Source organism: Amphiprion ocellaris, chromosome 7 (assembly GCF_022539595.1).
Source record: "Amphiprion ocellaris isolate individual 3 ecotype Okinawa chromosome 7, ASM2253959v1, whole genome shotgun sequence".
Classification (NCBI taxonomy): domain Eukaryota; kingdom Metazoa; phylum Chordata; class Actinopteri; family Pomacentridae; genus Amphiprion; species Amphiprion ocellaris.
In genome coordinates, this window is record NC_072772.1 from 18276244 (window position 1) to 18299564 (window position 23321).

The 23321-nt window shown below is 38.8% G+C and overlaps 3 protein-coding genes across 5 annotated transcripts; 1 reads left to right on the forward strand and 2 right to left on the reverse strand.

Moving 5' to 3' along the window:
• Nucleotides 1-425: 425 nt before the first annotated feature.
• LOC111566036 (histone H3.3A) lies at nt 426-5109 on the reverse strand. Its single transcript, XM_023266403.3, has 4 exons — nt 4952-5109; nt 3837-3980; nt 3388-3541; nt 426-1972 (listed from the first exon to the last, which is right to left on the reverse strand). The coding sequence occupies exons 2-4, from the start codon at nt 3962-3964 to the stop codon at nt 1844-1846; spliced, it is 411 nt and encodes a 136-aa protein (XP_023122171.1). The 5' UTR covers nt 3965-3980; nt 4952-5109; the 3' UTR covers nt 426-1843.
• Nucleotides 5110-8568: 3459 nt separating this feature from the next.
• LOC111566035 (histone H3.3A) lies at nt 8569-11747 on the reverse strand. 2 transcript variants are annotated; one of them, XM_023266401.3, is made up of 4 exons: nt 11591-11747; nt 10393-10536; nt 9599-9752; nt 8569-9506 (listed from the first exon to the last, which is right to left on the reverse strand). In XM_023266401.3, exons 2-4 carry the CDS (start codon nt 10518-10520, stop codon nt 9378-9380), a joined length of 411 nt encoding a protein of 136 aa, XP_023122169.1. In that variant the 5' UTR covers nt 10521-10536; nt 11591-11747; the 3' UTR covers nt 8569-9377. The 2 variants fall into 2 exon arrangements, with proteins under 2 accessions (XP_023122169.1, XP_023122170.1); XM_023266402.3 differs by having other exon boundaries at nt 11605-11724.
• Nucleotides 11748-12261: 514 nt separating this feature from the next.
• On the forward strand, nt 12262-23089 carry nop53 (NOP53 ribosome biogenesis factor). 2 transcript variants are annotated; one of them, XM_023266388.3, is made up of 12 exons: nt 12262-12483; nt 14175-14251; nt 14380-14482; nt 17041-17243; nt 18787-18842; nt 18948-19043; nt 19414-19515; nt 19621-19785; nt 21058-21233; nt 22204-22270; nt 22673-22749; nt 22855-23089. In XM_023266388.3, exons 1-12 carry the CDS (start codon nt 12278-12280, stop codon nt 22913-22915), a joined length of 1389 nt encoding a protein of 462 aa, XP_023122156.3. In that variant the 5' UTR covers nt 12262-12277; the 3' UTR covers nt 22916-23089. The 2 variants fall into 2 exon arrangements, with proteins under 2 accessions (XP_023122156.3, XP_023122157.3); XM_023266389.3 differs by having other exon boundaries at nt 14383-14482.
• Nucleotides 23090-23321: the final 232 nt, after the last annotated feature.

The following is a 23321-nucleotide window of genomic DNA, read 5'->3' on the forward strand; positions in this document are numbered from 1 at the left end:
GCATCGTCCCTCATTTTAGTGCTTTATAATGGCTTAGAGGTGATTGTTCATGCTGTGTGTCTTTTCTGTACAAGTCTGAATATATTTAAGGCTTGCTTAATAGTGCAGCCAAAATTTATAACATAAAATACCCCTGGCTTTAATCATTTCATGTAGAATTACAACTTAATGTCAGGACTGTGTCTGCTTTAATTCACAATGTTTCATTTAAAATGTTTCATTTATTCTACTGCAAGACTGAGACTTTTCTCCAGTGCCAAAACAAGTTGAATACAGATTAAAAAAAAAACTTTAAAAAATCAGTGTCCTTGTTCTATCCAAAGCCCTCTATAGCTTTTATTTACTTAACATAAATGTTGGAATATCATAGTATAATAAAACATAATCAGTTCAAGGTGTGCATTTAAATACCACTGACACAAGAGTGTGTGTAACATCCATTTATTACCACCTTATATGACAAATCTGGAAATTACAAACATTGTTTAATTGAAACATTATCAACATTTCAAAAAAAAAACAAAGAAAAAGAAAATCAAACTGAGCAAAAAAATAAAAATTAAGTTAAAAGGGTGACAAGTCAACCTGAGAAATGGTACACAGATGATCAACTGTTTGAGAGAAAAAAATAGAAGCACAGGGGGGACGTATACAGAAAACACGACTAGTATTATTAGTCATGTAACACTGATTTAGAATACATTTTCACATTTCAGTTAGTTATTTTGTTTTTTTAAAAAAAAAAAAACTTTTTACATTTTGAGAACTTTTGGTTTTAGAGAACATTACAAACCTCGTTGAACCTTTGCTATAAAAAGGTCCTTTATTAAAAAACGAGCCACTGCTAAAAAAGTATCTCTGACACCATTCTTGAGCTCTCAAGCTTTGGCTTTAAGTAATTAGATGAAACCAATTTAAACACCACAAAAACAGGTGAGGTTGAAGTCATCAGTCTGTTAGGAAACGAGCGTCAACAAGAGGATCAAACTTTGGTGTCAGAATGAGTCAGTAGCATCACATTTCAGTAGAAAAAAATACTTCAAATCTGCTTTTTGTTTTTGTTCTCTGTTTTAGTCTGATTCATCCCCCATCTCTGTGTCATCCACAAATAGTTTGAAATTTTAAAAAAAAAATCCTGTGTGTGAGACTTATTTGGAAGGAAAAAAAAGCTAACATGACGAAGAACAGCAATGAGCTATATAGTAATCAGAAATGAACTTCTCCAAAGATGCTGATGGATTGTATACAATTTGCTGTGGTGATTAGAGCAACACTCATGCAGACACCTACAGGGACACAGAGTCCAGCCTCGGCTTTCATGAGCCGATACAAACGCTGTTTCTGCTCGTTTCTGAGCCGAGGCTGGCAGAGGACAGGACGCAGGAGAAGAGGACCAGGCAAGTTCTTCTAGCACCCTGCTGCAGTAAAGAGACCACTGTCCCCCCCAGCAGAAAAATACCCATCCTCGCCTCCTGGTTGTCCCTCCCAAATTTGCATTGCTCTAGTCCATGTTGTTCCTTACTCTCTCCACAAATTATCCCTCACAGTCAGTTAGAAACAGTGCAAACTAGGAAATGTGTGCTTGAGGAGATCTCATCACCAAAGAGTCGGTACATGCACAAAAAGAGAGTACCCTAGAAGTCTGCTGCCGAGAGCACTAAGAAAAACACGACTATACACTTTAATTATAATATAATCAGTTTTCCTCTACACACTACTAACACAGGGAGAGGGGGAGGGGCAGGTGAGGGGCAGGTGAGGGGCAGAGGGACGGAAAGACAGGATGGTGAAGGAAGGACAGGAAGAAGTGAAAAGGAGAAAGACCAAGAGGAGGAGAGTGCGTTTAAGCGCGCTCCCCGCGGATACGACGTGCCAGCTGGATGTCTTTGGGCATGATGGTGACACGCTTGGCGTGGATGGCGCACAGGTTGGTGTCCTCAAACAGACCCACCAGGTAGGCCTCGCTGGCCTCCTGCACAGAAGAGACAGAGAAAGGCAGCAGTCGTCAGTAGAGCTGAAAGGATTCACTGATTGATTTATCCCTTTTGGGTTTGGTAACTTGTTGCAGCAGGTTTTCCAGTTTTCCAGGACAACAATGAACCAGGTGAGAGGTGACTACACCTGACAGTAAGCCTCGGTCTGCATATAGTAAAGACAATGAGTCTGTTGAACTTTTTTGACAAAAATCTATGCTTTGTCCTCTATGCAGAAAATAAACCTTGAACAGGCACACTCTTTGACACTATATTATTAACTGCACAACACAAATGTTTTATACAGTAAGTGATTGTGTAATCATTAAGACCCTACATATTAGAGGACTGCAAGTGCACATTGAATGTCCAGTAAAGTGTTTAACAACATGCATTTTGCACATCCTATCTATATATACATACTCATTTTTTTCTCCATCTGCTCCACAGATGGAAGAAAAATCTTATTTGTTAAATGCTTACCTTTATAATTTATTTATTCTCAGAATGTCTTTGTTTTTGCTTATAATACTTGACTATTATCACATGATGAATATGTTTCATCTGCACTGTACATTTTTCCAACTTCAGCAGCATCACTACCAGGTAAGTACACACCCAAGACTCACAATAGTATTTGCACTAGTATGTTACTAAGTTGTGTTTTTTTAAATATTTCTTTTCATTTTATTTATTCTTATTATGTTACTTGTTCTACATTTGTATATATATTTATCCCTATTTGTTTATTTATGTTACTTATCTCTAATTTCTTGTTTTTTTTTTTACTCATTTTCTTACATCAGTGTTGCACTGCCTGCTCTACATGTCTTTTTTAATTGCCCCCTGGGGACAAACAGAATTTTCTGAATATGAATCATATAAGTGCATCGTGTGGATTTGATTCCAAGGAGTGGTTTATGCTCTCAGAAGACTGGTTTGTAAGAAATGTGGTTTGAACATGTCTTAGCAGTGTTTATAGTTGTCTTGAGAGGCACACTGTAAGGGGTTGTCCGGATTCCTCCACCAGTCCAAAAACATGCTGAGATTAATAGGTGTGAATGTGAGCGCGCTTAGTTGTTTGTCTCTATGTGTAGCCCTGCGATTCGCTAGCGACCTGTCCAGGCTTTTTCCTGCCTTGACCCTAAGTCAGCTGGGATAGACTCCAGCCCCTTCGCGACCCTACAGAGGATTAAGCCTAACCCTATAGATAATGAATCGATGGAGGTCAGTGTTGCCTTCAATTGTAGTAATCTGCTACACATGTGGCAAAACAGTAACAAGCCAAAAAGAAAGTTACTGAGTGTGAATGCTGCAGTGTCAGTTTCAGAAAGTTACTGAAGTGATCAAACAGAGATCCCAGTGTTGTAAAGGTGTGCAGGAGGAGAGTTCAGTTAAGTTATGAAATACTGACCTGCAGAGCTCCGATGGCGGCGCTCTGGAAACGCAGGTCAGTCTTGAAGTCCTGGGCGATTTCTCTCACCAGACGCTGGAAGGGCAGCTTGCGGATCAGCAGCTCAGTGGACTTCTGATAACGACGGATCTCACGCAGAGCCACAGTACCAGGCCTTCACAGTAACAAAACAAAAGTCAATAAATCAGGGAAAACATGAAAAGCAGATCAAGGCTGTTGAAAATCTTTTTCTATGAACAACATTAGAGTAAAATTACATTGTGTTTCCGATTTATGGTTTGAAAATTATTTTGTACTTTTTTGTTATCTTGAAAAATGTAAATAGCTTTTTATATATCATTGTGTGTACAATTATAAACATATCGGTAATGTATAGTTTAGATTTCTGTCTGGCCTAAGACAGAGCGAAACCACAAGCCTGTTTAGGGAGCTGTTTTTGTGTGTCTGACCTGTAACGATGGGGCTTCTTGACACCACCAGTGGAAGGGGCGCTCTTACGAGCAGCCTTTGTGGCCAGCTGCTTACGTGGAGCTTTACCTCCAGTGGACTTACGGGCAGTCTGCTTGGTACGGGCCATGGCTACTACAGATCACCTGAAGAAGATGGACGAAAAAGGCAGATAATTATAGTTTTAGTTTCATATGCACCAGGCATTTTATAGAATAAGTCTCCTTCTGGTTCCTTATACCATTTCTATTTTGTTGACTCAAAAAGAAAACGGTAACTGGCTCCAATAACACAAATATGGTAAAAGACAGCAAATTTCCTTGATTACTATATATTGCTACATTTCTGATACTTCTAAACTAGGAGAGATTCTCCTGTTGTGGAAGACCAATCCGAACAAGCGATTACTAAATTCTTCACAGGCATTTATGTGCAATCATGTTACGTATTACAGCTTTTAAATGGGACCTGACAACTTGAATTAAGTTAACTTTTTCCAGAAAGTAAACATACAAGACATTCCCGTTCTCACTCAGCCGACAAACATCAATCAAACTAGAACGACCAGGCTATTGGCTGGTAGACACCAACGTAACTTAAAATACAATCCCACAGCCAATCAGCATGCAGGGTCTACAAAGTGGGCGGGTTCTACAACTGCCTTCACTGTTGCTAGGTCCGCCCACCTCGCTCTGATGATGGCGGCGGTTTGATGCGCCAACGGGATAAAGACCCAGGGCAGAAGAGCAACGGAGTAGCACATAAACAACTTCAATTTTATAAACAACCTCTGTTCTAGCGTGGCGGAAAATGAGACAACAACACAGAAGACATTTCAAGGAACTCATAGATGGGCATAGGAAAGCCGAACGGTCCCTAACGACGGCGTAGAACCGAGCTGAACCGGCGCATAATTTGAAACCGAATTTCCCCTCATCTGAACGGCTGCAGAAAAAGACTGCATTTCACCGTCGCTTCGACCACCGTGTGTGTTATTCTCCCGCACGACGAAATTAACAGCTTTTTCTCTGTTAAACCTCTCAATAAATTGAAGAGAATACAACTAAAAAACACAAAGTTTATTTACGAGCGCGGTGACGTGTTTTGAGAGGCTTACCTAGAGGGAAAGTGAGTAGAAGTGGTGAGAAATGTTTCGCTTGTCTCTATTTTCTTCTTCGTATCCACAATGGGAAGCAGCGTCCAGCGGGAAAATGGCCGCCGCGTCAATCATGTGTCCCACAATGCAACAGCGTTCACAACATTTCAACGGTTAGTTCCTTGACAGGACACTTTCACTGGTTTAACTGCGTTTTACGAGCATTTATCCAAGAAGTCGTCGCTTTATATTTTAAAAAAAGTCGTAAGGAATTACAGACGTCTTACTCTGTGCTTGTTTTGCTTTTTTTTCCTGTACCGAAAACGAAAGTGTCCACTCGGGTCAGACTGAAAGAGACATGTAAAAGTTGGATAGTTGGACTTTTGACACTTAATAAAACAGCTGTCATAAATTAGCAAAGAAGTAAATTGAAAAGCTTGTTTAAAAAATGTTTTCCGAGATAATTATTTTTAAACTTTCTGGAAGAGTTTCATGATTTTTTTAAAGATATGACTTTTGTGACTGTTGTTTGCCACTTTATTTTTGGTTTATTTCAAGAAAAAGAAGGAAGTAAAAATATGATGACTCAGAAAGTCCTTTAGCAGTCCAGTGCGCACACCTGGTGCATCAGAGATCTTGACAACCAAGTAAACAAAACAATTCACCCAGCACACCTTATCTGCCGTGGCCACTTGCAACAGATCTTACTATCGTACCTGCTGCACATTTCATCAACACTCACATTCAGACACAACCTTCCTCAAAGGTGTTTAATCCATTTTGCCGTTGCTGACGTGTGAGACCGACAGCTGCCAGGCCTGATAGAATTTATCAGCAGATCCCAGCAGACTGGATCTGACTTTCTGTAGCTGCAAAAACTGCATTAGATCTCTCATCAAGTGAATGTATCTGGGTGGATGGAGTTTCATCTTTTCACTTAAGAAGAATTATTTGTCAGAATGCAAGAACAATGGCATTTAATTCATATTTTTGAAGCCGCCACTCTACATATTGCTGTCAGAGGTGATTGGTTGACAGAAATCTCAACTACTTTTGTTTTTTGGCGACAGAAATAAAAGGTTTGTGTCAGTTAAATCAAATTAAATTAAATTAAATTAAAGAATAAAAATCTGCCAAAATAGGCTATTTATCACCTGCATCATGCACCTGAATCTTTTTTCTGTCAAGTATGCAACACTTATTCTTGGAAGAACACACAAGTATCAAAACGTACCAAATATGTGTTTTTGAAAAATGTTAACCCTATAAAGTCCAAATACAGAAAAAATATCAGTAAGACCATTTTTCAACCATCTGATTTTGTTGTAGGAGGCCTCTGATGCAGCATTTAAAGTTTATGTTTGTTTGCTGTTCTTTTTCTGTTACGCTTTGAGACATTTTTAAGGAAATCATGTAGTATTACAATGTTTTGCCTTGTTTGGAACTGAATATTTGTGTTTGTACTCACATTCCGTTAACCAATGTACAGAACAAATAAGGGTTTCTTTGCATGGTTGATTTTTGTACTCCCATTAAAGTGTATATCTTAAAAAAGAATTACAAAATAGCCATATTTTTATTACTCCGCCAAGGAGACAGAGCCTCGGCAGAGTTATGTGATGATTGGTACATCTGTCTGTTCACCCAAAAACGGATTTGGGTGAAATTTTCAGGAAAGGTCAGAAATGACACAAGGACCAAGTGATTAGATTTTGGTAGTGATGCAGCTTATAGTCTGGATCCATGGATTTGTTAAAGATTTCTGTATCATTATGAGATAGCGGCACAGAGTCACTGTAACCATGACAACAACTGAACACTACGTCAGCTACCTGCTGATGATCACGATTGTGATCCTACTACAAATCCACCGCTGCAGACTTATCAGGACTTATCAGTCAGAAATGATACAAGGAACAATTGATTAAATTGTGGGGGTGTTTCTGAGTCCCATCAATTCCTGCCACTCGCTGCATATTTAGGTCACATGATTCTGTTCCGTACATAACATACACATACATAACACACGCTTGTGCTCAGTGCAGTCATTTTCTGTGTGGGTACATCTATATTAAATGGTTACATTCTGTGTTGCCGTGATTTCTGATCATCAATAACTAATAAACAAATGCTGCATTTCTTTAAAAAAAAAAAAATGCTGCATTTCTGACAATGCCATATGAGGGAATGAACAGCCTTGGGGGAGTACTGCATTCTCTGAGGACTTTTCTTGTAATTAGTATTGTATTAATTAAACATCAGTATAAAAATGTATTTAAAAATGTGCTGACTTGAATCTTAGTTCTAGTGTTCAGAAGAGTCGGTTCTCCTCTGAAAACTGTCAGTATCATCTGATTCCATCTCTAATTCACTTCCTCCACATTCTGCACAAGGTATAGAAGACCTCTCTTTACTAGAGGTATTCTGGAATAGAAAAAGCTGTGTTTTCTAAGTTAAATATTTGTCATCGCAGATTAATCTAAACCTTATATTTAAACATTCCACTGAATTCACACAGTACTGTCTGCCTAGCCTATTAGCTCACTGCTTATCATGGTAAAAGGAACACACATAACCATCCAGACCACTTATCTCTCTACAGTCAGCACCGTTAACACCTGTCTCTCAGCTATACCACAGACGTCCCCTCAAAACCTTCCAGAACTCTCTCTGCCTGTTTCTGCCTAATGTCACAAGCAAAAAGCCAAGAACAAGTGAAATGTAGAAAATACAGATCCACTTTCAAGTACTAATTTTGAATAATTTATGTGTTCAGTTCTATTTTAAAGTCAACATTTTAACTGAGAATTCACATTTAGAACTTATTTAATGGAAAATATCAAAGCCATTATTTCAATTCATATGTTTTTCCAGAGCACATAGTACTAATAATTTTAATTGGAAGCTATTTTGATAACAAATTAATCAGTTTAAGCATTTTTTTAAAATAAAAATAATGACTACATTTCGTATTCCAGCTTCTTAAATGTGAATATTGTCCAGTAGCTCTCCTCCTCTGTGACAGTAAACTGAACGTCTTTTCTTTGTGGACAAAACAAGACATTCTAAGATGTCATGCTGGACTTTAGGAAGCTCTGATCAACTGTTAACAATTATCTAACATTTTATGCAGACCAACTAGCTGTTTAATTCTGAAAATAGTTAACAGTACTCACTGTTTTACATGTTTTGCGCACATGCTGTTTTGACCACCAGCTGTATCGATGTAGAATCACAAGACATTTGATTTAAATCTATATTAATTTGATGAATGTATTCTAAAATAAATTGTTGTAGACATCCCCATAGTTACTAAAATAATTTTTAAGACATTTTACTTACATGAATCTTGACATATTCAGTCTAATAAAACAGAGATGAGCTCAAAGCAAATTTTGCAGATTTTGTGAGTTTATGGTCCCAAGATCAGACATGTACTCACAGCTTGTATTTAACAGCATTGTGAGGCTAAACAATACTATGAAAATGTTATTTTATGATTTTAATCTGCCATTTGCTTTATATAGTAATTACTGGACTCTGTAAATATCAGTAATCTATAAATTGCCATCACTATTTAATCTTTTCAGCTTCAATATGAATAGTTTCCTGAAGCAGATATTCACACACACAGCCCATTTAACCACAAGAATCTGTTTATTATGTTTGTATGTGAATTCAGGAGTACAAATATTTTGCTCTTAAAAATGACTGAAAACATAAATCAAAAACACGGTAGAAAAAAAAATTAGGTTATCATATCAACCTGAGAGAGGAACAAAAAGTCAAAACAATTACCTGGACATAACGTGGTTGAAAATCAAAATATGATCAACATAGGTCTGCTACATATATGCCGCTTGTAGTCTGTCAAACCATGCAGTGTCATCAAAGCACAATGACGTTTCTAATTGACAACCAGAATCAATCTTTTTGTATTTTGATACATTAAACAGTAACAGTAGAAATACACCAATATTGTAAAAAAAAGAAAGAAAAAAGAAAGAAAATCACTACTTTTACAACAAATTTCTATTTTTAAAAAAAGGAAAAAAAAATCAGAAGACCCATTATATCAATGTATGTGTCCGCCTGAAGATGACAATGTCTCAACCTTAATGCTAATTCCTATGCCCGTTTTAGATCATACACTATTCTTGGCTTGCAAAAACACCTCATTCATATAACAAGGCATTCCTGTGCACTGACTAATTAGAACTGATGAGTGTGAGTGTGATTCAAAGTTTGAAACATACATGAAGATACCTCTAAGGAAAATCTGCTACTGGTAGCACCAAAGAAGACATGAGCACACATTTACGGTTATCACAATCATATGATATATATAGAACCTCAAACCAAACTACTAACTAAGTATAGAGGAAGGAAAGGGAGAAATGAGTGGTGAAGGACTAGGAGGACAGCGTGTAGTAAATCAGAAAACATTTTAAGCGCGCTCCCCACGGATACGACGTGCCAGCTGGATGTCTTTGGGCATGATGGTGACACGCTTGGCGTGGATGGCGCACAGGTTGGTGTCCTCAAACAGACCCACCAGGTAGGCCTCGCTGGCCTCCTGCAGACGGCAGAAAAAAGACATTTAAGCACTTTTGTGTAATGATTAAACACAGTAGCCGATGAAGAATTTTTCTAGAGAGTGTTACTGACCTGCAGAGCTCCGATGGCGGCGCTCTGGAAACGCAGGTCGGTCTTGAAGTCCTGGGCGATTTCTCTCACCAGACGCTGGAAGGGCAGCTTGCGGATCAGCAGCTCAGTGGACTTCTGATAACGACGGATCTCACGCAGAGCCACAGTACCAGGCCTGGAGGACAGAGGAGAGGCACACATTAACATGTAAAACTTGAGGCGGGAGCAGATGGAGTGATCTGCTTTTGCATAACTGTCCTATTCTTGGATTATGCAATTATATCTCGATTTACTAGTGTACTCCTGAAGATATGGAACTACTTCCTGAGCCTCACTGAACAAGTAATAGTTTGAGATTATCAGTTATACTCAGAAATGAGATTTAATTCAAGTCCAAATAACCAACATATGTGTTGTTGTTGTTTTTTTGTTTTGTTTTTAGAAAATTGGAATTACCAAGCAAACTAAAATGTGTTTCTTGGGGGCTGGATGTAAACCAATGAATAAGTGAGCATGCACAAGAAAGGTAATAAAGCTGCACCCCCTGCAGTGTTGTTCTGCAGCTCTCACCTTTTCCTATTGTAGAGAGTCACCTAGATTGTTACTGGCATTGGGATATTTACTAGACTAGCATGTGTAATATTAATTTTATATCAATGTTTCATTTTTTAAATATCATCAAGACCAGTATATTGCAACAACATGTTTTCTTCATACACATTTGTCCCTACAGCTACAAAATAGAGAAGTAATGTTTGGTTCAGGATTCCTGTCTGGGCTAAAACAGAGTGAAAGTCTGTTTTTGTGTGTCTCACCTGTAACGATGGGGCTTCTTGACACCACCAGTGGAAGGGGCGCTCTTACGAGCAGCCTTTGTGGCCAGCTGCTTACGTGGAGCTTTACCTCCAGTGGACTTACGGGCAGTCTGCTTGGTACGGGCCATGGCTACTACAGATCACCTGAAGAAGATGGACGAAAAAGGTAGATCATTTAGAATTTGAGTTACATGTGTGCTACATAATTTTAATAGACAAAATCTCATTATTTTTAGTCATTGTTCAAATAATTATTAATAAACGAATTACAAAAGAATATATTTTACTCCAGTAAAGTAACAACAAAATTTTTTGAGCCTCATCTAACTAATTCCTTACGAGTAGAGATTTAAAGAATGAAATTAAAAATTCCTGTTATATTTGCACTGATTTAAAACTTCACATCAACATGACAAGACTTAACTCTTCAGTTAGAGTGTGTTGTAAAAAAATATCTGCATCAGGAGCTTCGGTTTTTTCAAATTATACCCCAGGCAGCTTATGCAATTGCTGAAAAAATAACGACAGCAGAGCCATCGAATCATAGCAGACCTCTTTATCAGGTAAACCAATCAAATCCTGAATACGGCCCTGCGGGGCGGGATGTTGTGAACCTCTGGACCAATCACAGAGCGACGTTTGCTAGATAAACCCCGCCCCTTGCGCATTGAACTTGGGTTTGTTCGTTTCTTCGTACCGGGCTTCGCGGTTGGTCACAAGTCTTAGATTTTTATTCAGAATGAGCTATTTTAAAGGAAAACCGGGGCACCCCGCCCACACCGGCTGCCCGGTGTCCGCAAACCAGCGCACCTAAAGATGATGGCTGGCTGCTGGCTTGAAGAATGTAAACGGGAAGGAAAAATCGTTGTAGCAAACGAAGAGGGTGATGAGAAAAACGACGGAAGAATATAAAAACCGCGGCACGAAAATGGAATACAGTTTTTGTAGATGATAGCAGACATGTCAGGGGATCAATTGGTGAACAATATTTTGTCAGATGACCCCTCACTTTAGGCGCATTTCCGAGTCAAATTCGAGCAGAGCACAAGTGCTTTTTAGGTCCCTGACTCCCCGAGCAGGCAGATAATAGCTCGACTGCTTTTCTTTTTCACCGAAAATAAACGAAAAAACACATCAATTCGAAACTAACACAACATTAAATGATAGATTGGAGTTTTATTCATATAGTGATACTCACCTTTGAAAACTTACTGAAAGATTGCAGCTTAAAAATGGGAATTTGTTCTTGAGTCTCTAAAGCGTTGTTCTCGCTATAAAATGAAGGGAGGAAAAAAAGGAAAAAGAACATAGGAAACCAAGAGGAAACACATTTCCCATGATGCATCTGGGACAAACATATTACATACATGCAGCAACATGATAAACGATCCCATGACCACAGTTGCTGCCAAGATCGAGCAACAAGTTTTTACCATCATGATTATTGATCTTTTTAGGTTAGTTTAGGTCATTAATAGAAGTTATTTGAAGTAGCTCACAGGGAAAGGGTCAAAAGAAACTACACCACTGACAATATTCAAGAGCGAATTTAGACAGACTAACAATCAGTTTATCAGCCTTTTAATACTTTATTTTCAGTTTTAATGATGTTTATTGTGTAATTAATATAAAAACTAATTTAAAACCAATATATTAAAACTTTATTTTTTCACTTTACACCCAGACTTATAGTATATTCACTCTGTTGTAAATAAAGATGATGATCATAATCTTGTTTATGACAGTAAAAAAAAACAATTTTACATAAGTTATTTACCAAAGCATTTTAGCAGCATTTACACCGTCCGTCCTGCAGGTGGCGCCACCAGCAGTGTCACCGAGACACCAAAGAAGAAGAAACCCGCCGCTGTGTTTTTCCTCTAACATGGCGGCGGCCAGGAGGTTGAAACGCGTGGCGGCGTCACAGCCAGGTTTTCTAACTCTAAAACCCTCCTTAAACCCTTCAGACTTGGTCAGCGGTCGGAGGAAACGTGTGAACAAGAACAAGAAGAAGAACTGGAACAAACACAGCGACATAAACGATGTAGAGGAGTTTTTAGAGGACGTCAGGCACCAGGAGAGGACCACAGGGTGAGTGAGAGAGGACTGGAGGGACTGAAACAAAGCTTTAAACTTCAGTTGACACTGTTGTTCTCATTATTTGCCACCACATCTGATACAGGATAGTTTGTGAATATTTACCCTCAGCAACTGTCGCCTCTCCTGCACACCTTCTCCCTCGAGGATGTTCAAAACATGACCTGTTTATTGTTCATTGGTGTTCACGTCTGTCTTTAAAATAATTTAACATTTACAACTGAGAAATTCAAGTTGTCATTCTTAAGCAGACGCTATAGGGGATTATGGTTGCTAATTCTCACTTATAAGGTATCATATTTAAACCTCCCCAGCTGGCTACTTACAGTAAGGTAAAGAACTGCTGTGTTGCACGTTGTCTAAAAATGCGTTTAATCCTCTCAACTCCTGGCAGTTTCTGGGTGTTTTCTACTCCTATCATTTTTCAAAGTTCTGCACCTCTGCGAAACACAATTATGCCACAAATCCTACAAAAACAAACCCATAGACAGGCTTTAGGATTCAGAAAATTAAATATGCAGATGTTACTTTTATACAAGACACTATTCCTATATAATTTCCATTAATATACTGAATAGAAATCTGACCATTGGATAAAGCAAATTTCCAAATTATTGTTGTTTCATTTTGTTGTCAGATTAGAGTCAGATTAGTGTGTGTATATATATATATATATATATATATATATATATATATATATATATATATATATATATATATATACACACATAAAAAATCAGGCTTTGATTTATAGGTGAACAAACCCCTCTGTAGTAAAAGTTCCAGAAACTAAATTACACTACCGTTGTGCTAACATAACTGCACAAGGATTTTCTAATCATCAATCAGCCTTTCAACACCATTAGCTAACACTATGTAGCATTAGAACACAGGAGTGATGGCTGCTGGAAATGTTCCTCTGTACCCCTATGGAGATATTACATTAAAAATGAGCCGCTTCCAGCTAGAATAGTCATTTACCACATTAACAATTTCTAGACTGGATTCCTGATTCATTTAATGTTATCTTCATTGAAAAAAATGCTTTTCTTTCAAAAATAAGGACATTTCTAAGTGACCCCAAACATTTGAATGGTAGTGTGAAGTTTGGAGTAGATAAATGTCAGTAAATGCTACTCAAAGGAGGTTTCTAGTTCAGAGTTCAGATATTTTTGCCTGTAGTGTCTCACCTTAACAACCAGTCCAGTCAACTAGGGCTATTGTTGAAGCCCAGGGGCCTCTGGACCTTTATGTGTGTTCAAGTCTTATCAACATCAGGTTGTATCGTTGCTGAAAAGAATACTCAATTATTTGATATAATTAATGTGCAACCAAACCTTTAAACTTGAAAAACAGTTGTTTTCTCAAACATGAGGATTTTCTGCAGCTTTTCTGTCTTTTGTGTGATTGCAAATAAAAATCTGGTGAGTTTATTGTCCAGAAATAAAACAGAACCACACAGTTTGAAGACTTAACATTTTTCTCTCTGAACTTGCAGTGTTTTTAAAAAAACTATTATTGAGTAATCTTAATGATAAATTGAATTATTAAATAAACATTTGAACAGGTTCTACTATTTTACCAACAGACTAGTTCATGAATTTAAATAATTGTTTGTTGTAAATAAAGTGGTAAATGTGGCTGTTTTTTTTTCCAGTTGTAAATATGACATTTATATTTTTCAGGGGGCTGCTGTCTGAGAAGTCAGATGACAGTTTGTTCTTTTTGGATGTTGGACAACCAAAGAAAGCTGAACAGAAGGGTAAATATGGGATTATTTTAACACCTACAGCAGTAATAAAGTAGTTTCATTGCACATATTTAGGTAAAACACTTTTTTTTTTTGCTTTTGAGCTTGGTGGTCAACATGAACTTATTTATTTTTTGAAGTAGAAGAACCTGTCGAGACAAAGAAGAGGAAAGGGAAAGCATCACGTCCTCTGAGAATAGACCTGATCCTCCAGCATGACTCCCTCATCCCACCGGCTAAAGAGTCAGTATCAGTCACAACTTTTTGTCCTTTACTTTCTCTTTGGCAGATGAAACAGCACATTTTGTTTGTTTGTGTGGCCTTGATTCTTATGTAGGCTACAGTATGTGTCAGTTTGACAGTTTATTACTTCAGAATGATGTTACGATGGTTTGTTTTACAAGCATTCAGCCTTTTCATTAATGACCTGTTGTTAAACTGCAACATGTCAACTTCATGCAGACGATGCAGTTCTATATATGGTCGCTAAGACACCAGCACAGGCTGCGGACGTCCTGTCTTCATGTATGGTTAATGTCCAAGAGTGGCTCGTTCAAAATCACCTTGTATCAAACCTGAAAAAACTGTGTCTGTGTTTTTCAGTGAGGAAATCAAGCCAACAATATTTTAAAGTTAATAAAAAGTCAATCAATGAAAAATCAAAATCAAGAAATCAGTTCAGTGACAAAATTCAAGTGTCTTAGGGTTGTATTAGACCTTCAGATTAAATGTAATCTCCACGTAAAGAAGATTTCAAAAACAGTTTAAAAAATCTGAACTGCTTTAAGTTAATTGGAGGTTCTATTCCTAACCAGGCAGCTCTAGTCTACATGCACGCTATGATCTTCTTCCGTATCGCATACTGTCTCACAGTATGGGCTCAAGCAGCTCCATCTACAATAAAACACAGAGGTTTATTATACAGTCAAGCTCTGAAAATTATGTGTTATAGTGATTTCAGGATCTTATCACGATCCGATGTTGAGATGTCTCCATGTGCTGTTCCGCTGCAGTGTGTTCAGTCAGAAACACGAGGAAATGCCGCTGTAGTTTGACATCTTTATTAAGCACTGCCTCACAAGTAACACCTTCAGTTGGAGTTGTAATGTGTGGTTCTACAAAGAGAAACAAACCAAATTATGAACAAAAGAAATAATTTCCCTTTATATGCATGTAACAACATCAATGAAGTAGCAACTGCACCCAGGTTAGAATAACTTCAGTAACATGAACCATGAAACCTTTTCACTGCCTTAAATGTGGACACTTTACCATAATGCAGTCAATACTGCCCTCTGCTGGTCTAAGCAGGCGTGACGAGCTATGTTGTACTTCTACTGAAACTGCTCTATAGCCTAACCTAACAATCCAAATAAATCCATAAGCTAACAGAATTACAGCTTCACAATTAGTTATAAGGACTACCTGATACAATAAGATCCTTAGCAATTAACTTAGCAGCTGTGGTTAATGAGCTACAACATGGCAAAGAGATAACACACGTAAAGACAAGGGCTGCAATGTACCTATTACTGAAACATTTTACCTCTAACACAAGAATATAACTCCACATAAACATTTAGTGTTGGCAACTCATGGGTTTAGAGAATGCACACAACTCCAACTTTGTATATTCTGTGCAGCACTGTATTCCCAAAGCGACGGTATGTCCGACCTCTTCTCTTGTTTCGTCTTAATCAATTACACTGCCGACAGCTGTGCGATCCTATTGGCTGCTGGCTGAGGTGTAATGATGGACGAGTGTGCCAGTTACATGGGAGAGAGAGGGTAACCTGGTGGGCAAGACCGCTGCAGTAATATCCTTTTTACATTATGGATAAAAAACGATTCGGTGGCATCACTGTCTTATTTTTAAAAAAATATAATATATTAAGTTTTGAAAGCATCATCGATCTTTGCTTCATCAAATTAATCTTTAAATGCCTCCATAGATCACTCTATATGCAATACATCAGATGTTTTCTATGTTAATTGCATGGTCCCAGATCAAATGAATAAATAAAATAAAATAAAACAGTTGTGATTCCAAAATCTCTAGTTGTACTGACCAAGATGTTTCACAACATTTAGTATATCATCAACTTAACGTTTTATGTTCAGCTGCCTAAAAATATGCTGATTTGTGCACGTGTTTTATATCTATTACAGGAGTATAAATTTAGCCTTTCTTTGTCATATTCTTCTTTTCTTATTTCACCGGCTCATTGGTATAGTTAAGTCTAATACTGATCAGGTGGGCATTATCATTTGATTCAGTATGTTCTGTTTTAATCAAAAGTGAAGGTTGTGCCAAAAACCAGAGCCAGTAAAAGCTAAAGCTGGATTTGCTGATAATTAATTCAGTGTCCATGGGCAGGTTGGCTTGCAAACTGGTGTTATAATCTGTCTGAAGTCTGACTTGACAGAAGAAAGAGGTGTCTGGAGTTAGATCGTGACAGATTTCTGGAGCAAATTCATACACTGTATTATGAATCTGTTAGAGCAAATGTTTTTTAAAATGTTTTTTAAAAATCTGTTATATTTATTTACTTTAATTTCTACGGACTGTGTGTCCTGTGATGATCTCATCCTTGCGCTCCCAGTATTTCCGTCATGGGAATGTGAAGACAACACACAGGAGCTCAGGAGGCTGTTATGTGAACTGTGTCCTGGGATCTGAGGATATGCAAACACACAACACAGTGTAGCGCTCAATCTCCATCTTATGTGGTTTTATTTATTTCCTTTATGTCCTCCTTCCTCACACAATCAACTAATCACCCCTCTGCCTCCTCCACCAGTGTGCTGGCCTACCAGCAGCCAAATGCCAAGAAGCTCCGTCGCATCGCCCAGAAGGCCGAGCAGCTGGCAGCCAAAGGTGTGGTACCTCGGAGGCAGAGACAGCTGCTGAACAGGCGGCCTGTTGACAGGACGGCCAAGAAGTCAGCGACAGAGGCCAACAACAACCCAGACAGAGAATATTACGACATATGGGGGCAAGAGTGTGAGTAGAGAGTATGTGCATGTGTGTCTGTCCAGTGATGATCCCATCCTTGCGCTCCCAGTATTTCTTTAATGGGAATGTGAAGATGAATGTGGAGCTCAGGTGTCTGTTGTGTGAACGGTTATCTGGGATCTGAGGAGACCTCTTTACCTATGTATAGAGTTTGTGTTGAGATCCATTAGAAATATAACTGTTGCTGTTTGTCCTGTCAGTATGTGACATTCTGAGACTTCCTCGATTTGGCACCTCTGGGATCTAGCACCGAAACATTGCAAATGTATTTTTGTAGACAGTGTGCGGGAGTGTGTTTGAAACTTTTGGTCTATCTCCTACACACCTGTCTCATGCAGTCAATGTGTGAATAACTTTTTTTGTTAAATCACACCCCCCCAGTCCTAACAGCTGGTGTCAGAAGTCAATTTGCACTCTCAGAATGAATAACGTAGAGTGTGAGTTTCGCCTGGCACAGTTTAGCAGTGCACCGATGGCTGTCCGTCAGCTGTAACCTGCTAGCATGGTTAGCCTTCACCCTTCCTTTCCACACACATTTTTTGTTGGCCTTTGTCCATCCAAACAATATATAAAATGTTCCCCCTGGTCTCAAATGCAAGGAAAAAGCAGCCATGGAAGTCATTTTCACCATTTTTTTTGCAGTCTATGTTTATAGAATATGCTCAGGAGCATTTCCACAACAAAAACAGAACCAGTATTGCATAGCAAAAAGTAAGTGAGGACGTTCTCTGGCCAGTTGTGTAAAATATTTTTATGATCTTCTTTGCATTTGCTTTGTTCATTTCACAGCAAGCACGTGTTAAACTGACTAAACTGTTTTTTTAATTAAGCATTTACACACCTAACTATCACAGTCAAACAACTTAATACCTTGTAAACCTGTTTTGCCTGTTTGTTGTTTTTTTTTTTTTTTACTTGTGGGCATTCAGTGCTGCCCATTTAAAATCAACTGAAAAAAATTGCAGTTTTCAGCGTACTGGAGGCAAATTCTGGACTGGAAAAAAAAACAACAACAAGGAGGCTCTTGTGGGGATGAATGGATTTCCAGTTGACTTACACATGTACACAGAGCTAGATGGAGATGAGGTGTTAAAGCTGCAGTCGCTGCTCATTTTTTACTCTGCCAAGGAACGGCAGAGTTATGTGACGATCGGCGTACGTTTGTCTGCAACATTACCCAAAAATGAACTAATAGATTTGGATGAAAGTTTTATTTAACAATCTGGTGAATGTTGGCCTATTTAGAACACTGGTTGCAACTTACAAGTCTTCATGTGACTGTATCATGTCCCAGTTTAGCCCAGTCCAACCAGATGGAGAAGTTGAGGAGGAGGAATCCCCAAGTGCTGCCTAGTTCACTTTCTCAGAGCCCAGTTTTCCTTACAGCTTGCATTGACTAGAAGCTCAAAACCTGCTGAGGGGTCTGACTTTATAAGATATTTAGATAAATTTATGAAAAACATTTGAATATTGCAGAAGTCTGTAAAAAAAACTTGCATAAAACCGATTTTCTTTTTTCTTTGAAATGTAGCCAGAGAATCAGCTGATCCCTGGTATCTTCAACAGATGGGCAAGAAGCATGTTAAGGTGAGGACAACAACTTAGTACATTTAAATCTGACAGTCGAGTTATTATTCGGCACTTTGTGGGTGTTGGAGTAAAACTAATTTGTCTGTATTATTGATTGTTCAGCGTCCAGAGAAGTTGAATGAGAAGCCGTCTGTGCTGCCTGCTGTGGAGGTGATCGCTCCTGGAGGATCCTACAACCCAGACTTCTTGTCTCACCAGGTAACTCAGAAATCTACGCCTTTAAACCTTGTTACTGCTGCAACACATTTCAAATGTAATTATAGGAAAAGCATTAACGTTAAACAGTTTAAGCGATGACAGCAGTTAAAGCTTGTTCAACTAAAATGATATGAGCTCTTTATTCTCTAGGAATGCAGTTTATTCATGCAGTCCTGTTTTCTAGTTAATGTAGATCCTCGTATATCTATGTGTAATATTTTTGTCTACATTGTGAATACAAGACTGTAACGACGACACATTTGTCACAGTTTAACAACCACAGTCTTGGACTATGCCGTCTAAAATGCTTTGGTTAAAGATGCTAATTTCAACTGTTAATCTGTCTCCTTCACCCACTCTGTGAACTCAGGCTTTGCTTCAGGAGGCTCACGACGTGGAGGTCAAGAAACAAAAGCAGGAAGACAAACTGGAGAGACAGCTGGCCTTCAACAAAGAGGAAAAAGCCACAGAGGTGCAGCTGATTATTGAACCTCTCATCTGTTGTTTTATTTTTAGTGCAGATGGCAAATGAAGCTTTTATTTTTTTCACCTGACATGTATTTTGTTTGGTTTTCAGGAGACAGTTCTCCGTGAGCAGGTTGAAGGTTTGGTAGAGGAAGAGAATGAAGAGGAAGAAGCAGCAGCTAATGACGATGAGGAGGAAGTGGCTGTGGGAGCAATCGCTCTGGCTGAGAAGAAAACTGAGAGACAAAGAAAGAGAGAGAGGGCAGAGAAAATTAAGGTGCGTACACCATGACAAACTCATGTAAAACCTTCAGAATTCAGCTTGTTCAGTGACTTCTAGAAGCTATGTAGTTTGATTCACTCAGAGAGATTTGTATCATGACTTGTCCCAGTAGGAAAGGACTGGTGTATTAAATATGGCTGCTTAGAAGAGGCCCTGCACTTCTGTTTACTGGTTCACTATTATAGTTTACTGGGATACTTTCTAGAACTGAGTCATCACTAATTTCATTTCCTTTCCCTGCTTTGACAAGTCAAAATGTCTGCTGCTAAAATGGATATGGATCTGTTGTGTGAAAGAATGCAGCTAAAAGTCCAGTTGATGTAGACCTACATAACTCCACTGTCAGTGAAAACATCACAGTCTAACAGAGCGATTTGAAAATATGACTCATCGGATAGATTGATGCAGAATTTATTCGCATCAGCACCAAAAAGTTGTGTTTAACTTTCCTAATCTTTCAAATTGAAATTGGCAGTTTGACATTGGACTGTAGGTCTGCAGTAAGTGAATCAATCAAATAATCAGTTGAATGGTGACCTAACGGCAGAGTTATTTACAGTCATACCACATGGACTGTGTGAGCAGCAGATCCTGAATTTGAATCCTGGCAATTTTCTGTATAACACTTTTGTGCTCTCACTCTTTTGATGTCCTTCTCTCCACTGTCTGTTTCCAAAAAACAGCAAATAAAAATAAGATTACTTGAAGGAAATAAAGTCTGTTAAGAGATATACAAAAAATATATATAATAGTTAATTTTTTCAACCATTTTTAAAGTTCACTTTCACTCAAAAATATGTTTTAGTTGATGTTTGTTTGTTGAATCCATGAATTGCATAGGTACGAGTTTTTCAATGAAGAAAAAGATTTAGATGTCTTCTAACTACATCAGACACAAATTACTCTTCAGTATTTTATTCTTATTTATTTATCTGTTGATTGGATGAAACAAACACACCCTGGACTGGAAAATTATGATTGACATGTTTAGTTTGATTTGAATGTGTTGTAAACAAACTTAAAATTTCAGAGCTTTTCTCTCTGGATGTCAGAGCTGAAAGTCTCGACTTTTAACTCCTCACACCGTCAGCAAAAACCTTTCCAGATCCTAAACTAGCCGACCATCCAGATTGAAATTATTTTGCAGCTTGTCAAAGTATCAGTTGTAATGGTTTCCAACAAATGCTCCCAAAAAGTTTCCCCCTTGTTGCTCCGCTCACCATCTGAACATCCGCCTCGATGTTTGTCCTGTTTTTAACATTCCAGGAGCAGCAGCGATTAGCCACCAGAAAGCAGACTGACCAGCAGCAGCAGCTCTTCCAGCTTCGCTCCATAAAGGCCTCCATCAAGCAGCGGGAACAGAAGACCAAGGCCAACCAGATAAAACGCAAAGCCAAGCAGGAGGCCCAGAAATCTCAGCCCAGACGTCTCGGCAAACTCAAGTACACACCTTACACTCTTTTTTTCACACGGTCCTGCTTTTCAGTGGGTTCTCCAGTGATTTATTGTTGCCCTTTCATAAAACAGCAGAGCTTGACATTGATCAAAGTTGAGAATAGACAAAGATACGGATAGTTACTCATGTTTCTAAAAGTCCTTCACCTTCACTTTGTAAATCAGGATTTTATTATGAATCTGAAGTCTCAAGCCAGTATGAGATTATCAGCGTTATCGTGTCAGACTTAGGAAATGACTCTTGAGTGCTCCAGATGACATTGAACAACAGTTGACCCCTTCTCTCCAAGACGATTCAAGGGCTGATTTTAAGCCGATGCCGGTGCATTTTGACAGCTAGAGAACTGACTCTCATCCAGGAACGCTGGTTCCACAGTTGCAGAAACACTGTTCAGCTAGAACTAAGAACCACTTACATTAAGATTGAAGGGCAAGTGAAATGAGATGATTAATGATCTCGCCAGCTTACCAGAAGTGGTCTGTGTGAGAAAAAAGCTGCCTCTATGTACTGTGGTCCTCTAAAGAAGTTCCTCTTAGACTAGAACAAGCTTCAGTCACAAAACCGGTGTTCAGACTTGAACAGTGTCATAGTAATGTGGCACAATAGTAACTCTCCAGCCTGAGAAACTGGTTCTTGAATGATTCATACGTTGACCAACTCTGAACCTGCACCAGTCTAGAACTAACACCCAGTATGTATGGGTAGAGAATGGTAAAGTATTACTACTGCTCAGGACAAGCCAACATCCTTTGGTTTACCTGCTGGTGCCATCTCAGCAACATGAAGGATGTTTTTTTTTTAAAGTGTAAAACTGAGCCGTCTGTAACCGTTATGGATACGAGGTTAATGTCACTAACATAAAGCTTTACCTGTGGTTATTTCAGCAGGGGACAGTTTGGCAGTGAATGGGCATTTTCATCCATATTGTAAAGATGGCTTTTCATACTTGTTGGCAGGTTCCAGCCTCAGGACCTGGAGGTTCAGCTGAGTAATGAGCTGGCTGGCTCCCTGCGACAGCTCAAGGTACTTCACCATCACTTGTTATTTGTGCTAGCTCATCCACTTTGACCTCTGCCAGTGAGGACACCCTTTATCTGTAATGAGTTTCGGTTCGTTTGGTTTGTGTATTATCTTCAGCACTTTGTATTGTCTTATTCTAAGCCTTATCCTATTCTCTAATACTGTGACGACCCACTTTCCCCACAGGGATCATTACAGTTTCATTTGATCTAATTGCCAGTGGAAAATTCCCACTTCTTCTCCTGCCTTTATGTCTTTTTATAATACTTAAGTCAGCCTTTGTAGTGTGAATAGGAGTTTATAATTTGGGTGGGAATTGTTTATTGAGTCAGGGCAGAGTGACGCCTGTCTCACGGATTATCTTGTCTCTCCCCTCTCACCTCCTGTAATGCTGTGACTCTGCAGCCAGAGGGCAGCATCCTCAAGGACCGCTTCAAGAGCCTGCAGAAGAGGAACCTCATCGAACCGAGAGATAGAGCCAAGTACGGACCTCTTACGTAACATGTCATAAAAAGCTCACGGTGGTGGACACTCACAAGGTGTATGTTGACTAAAATGTACATTTCCAACCTCACTCTGTCTCTTAGGTTCAAGAGGAGACTGAAGGTGAAATATGTGGAGAAGAGGGCTTTCAAGGAGATCACTTAGTGTCAACCCACAGACCACAGAGCTGAACACAAGAAGCTGGACAACATTTAAAACCACCAGTGCAACATAATGGAACTTTGTGTATATACAACATAACGACTGATTATTACAACTGCTGCCACATTATGTCACCCACAACAATGATACATAAACTGTGACTGGGAGTGAAGCTTATTTCTTGTCATGGTATCAGTCTTGCACATCACGTTATTTTAGTGTTACGTAACGTGACCCCGATCAAGATCGGGTTATCAAAGGTTTTATAGTATACAGCTGAGCCTGCCGAGGCCAAGTGTCAGTGTGCCACTACTCTGCTCATACATGAGTAAAGACTCTCAGCTTAGGTTATTAACAGGCTCAGCAGCCACACTGCAGCGTTATTAGGCTGGTTTATGTCAGCTATCAG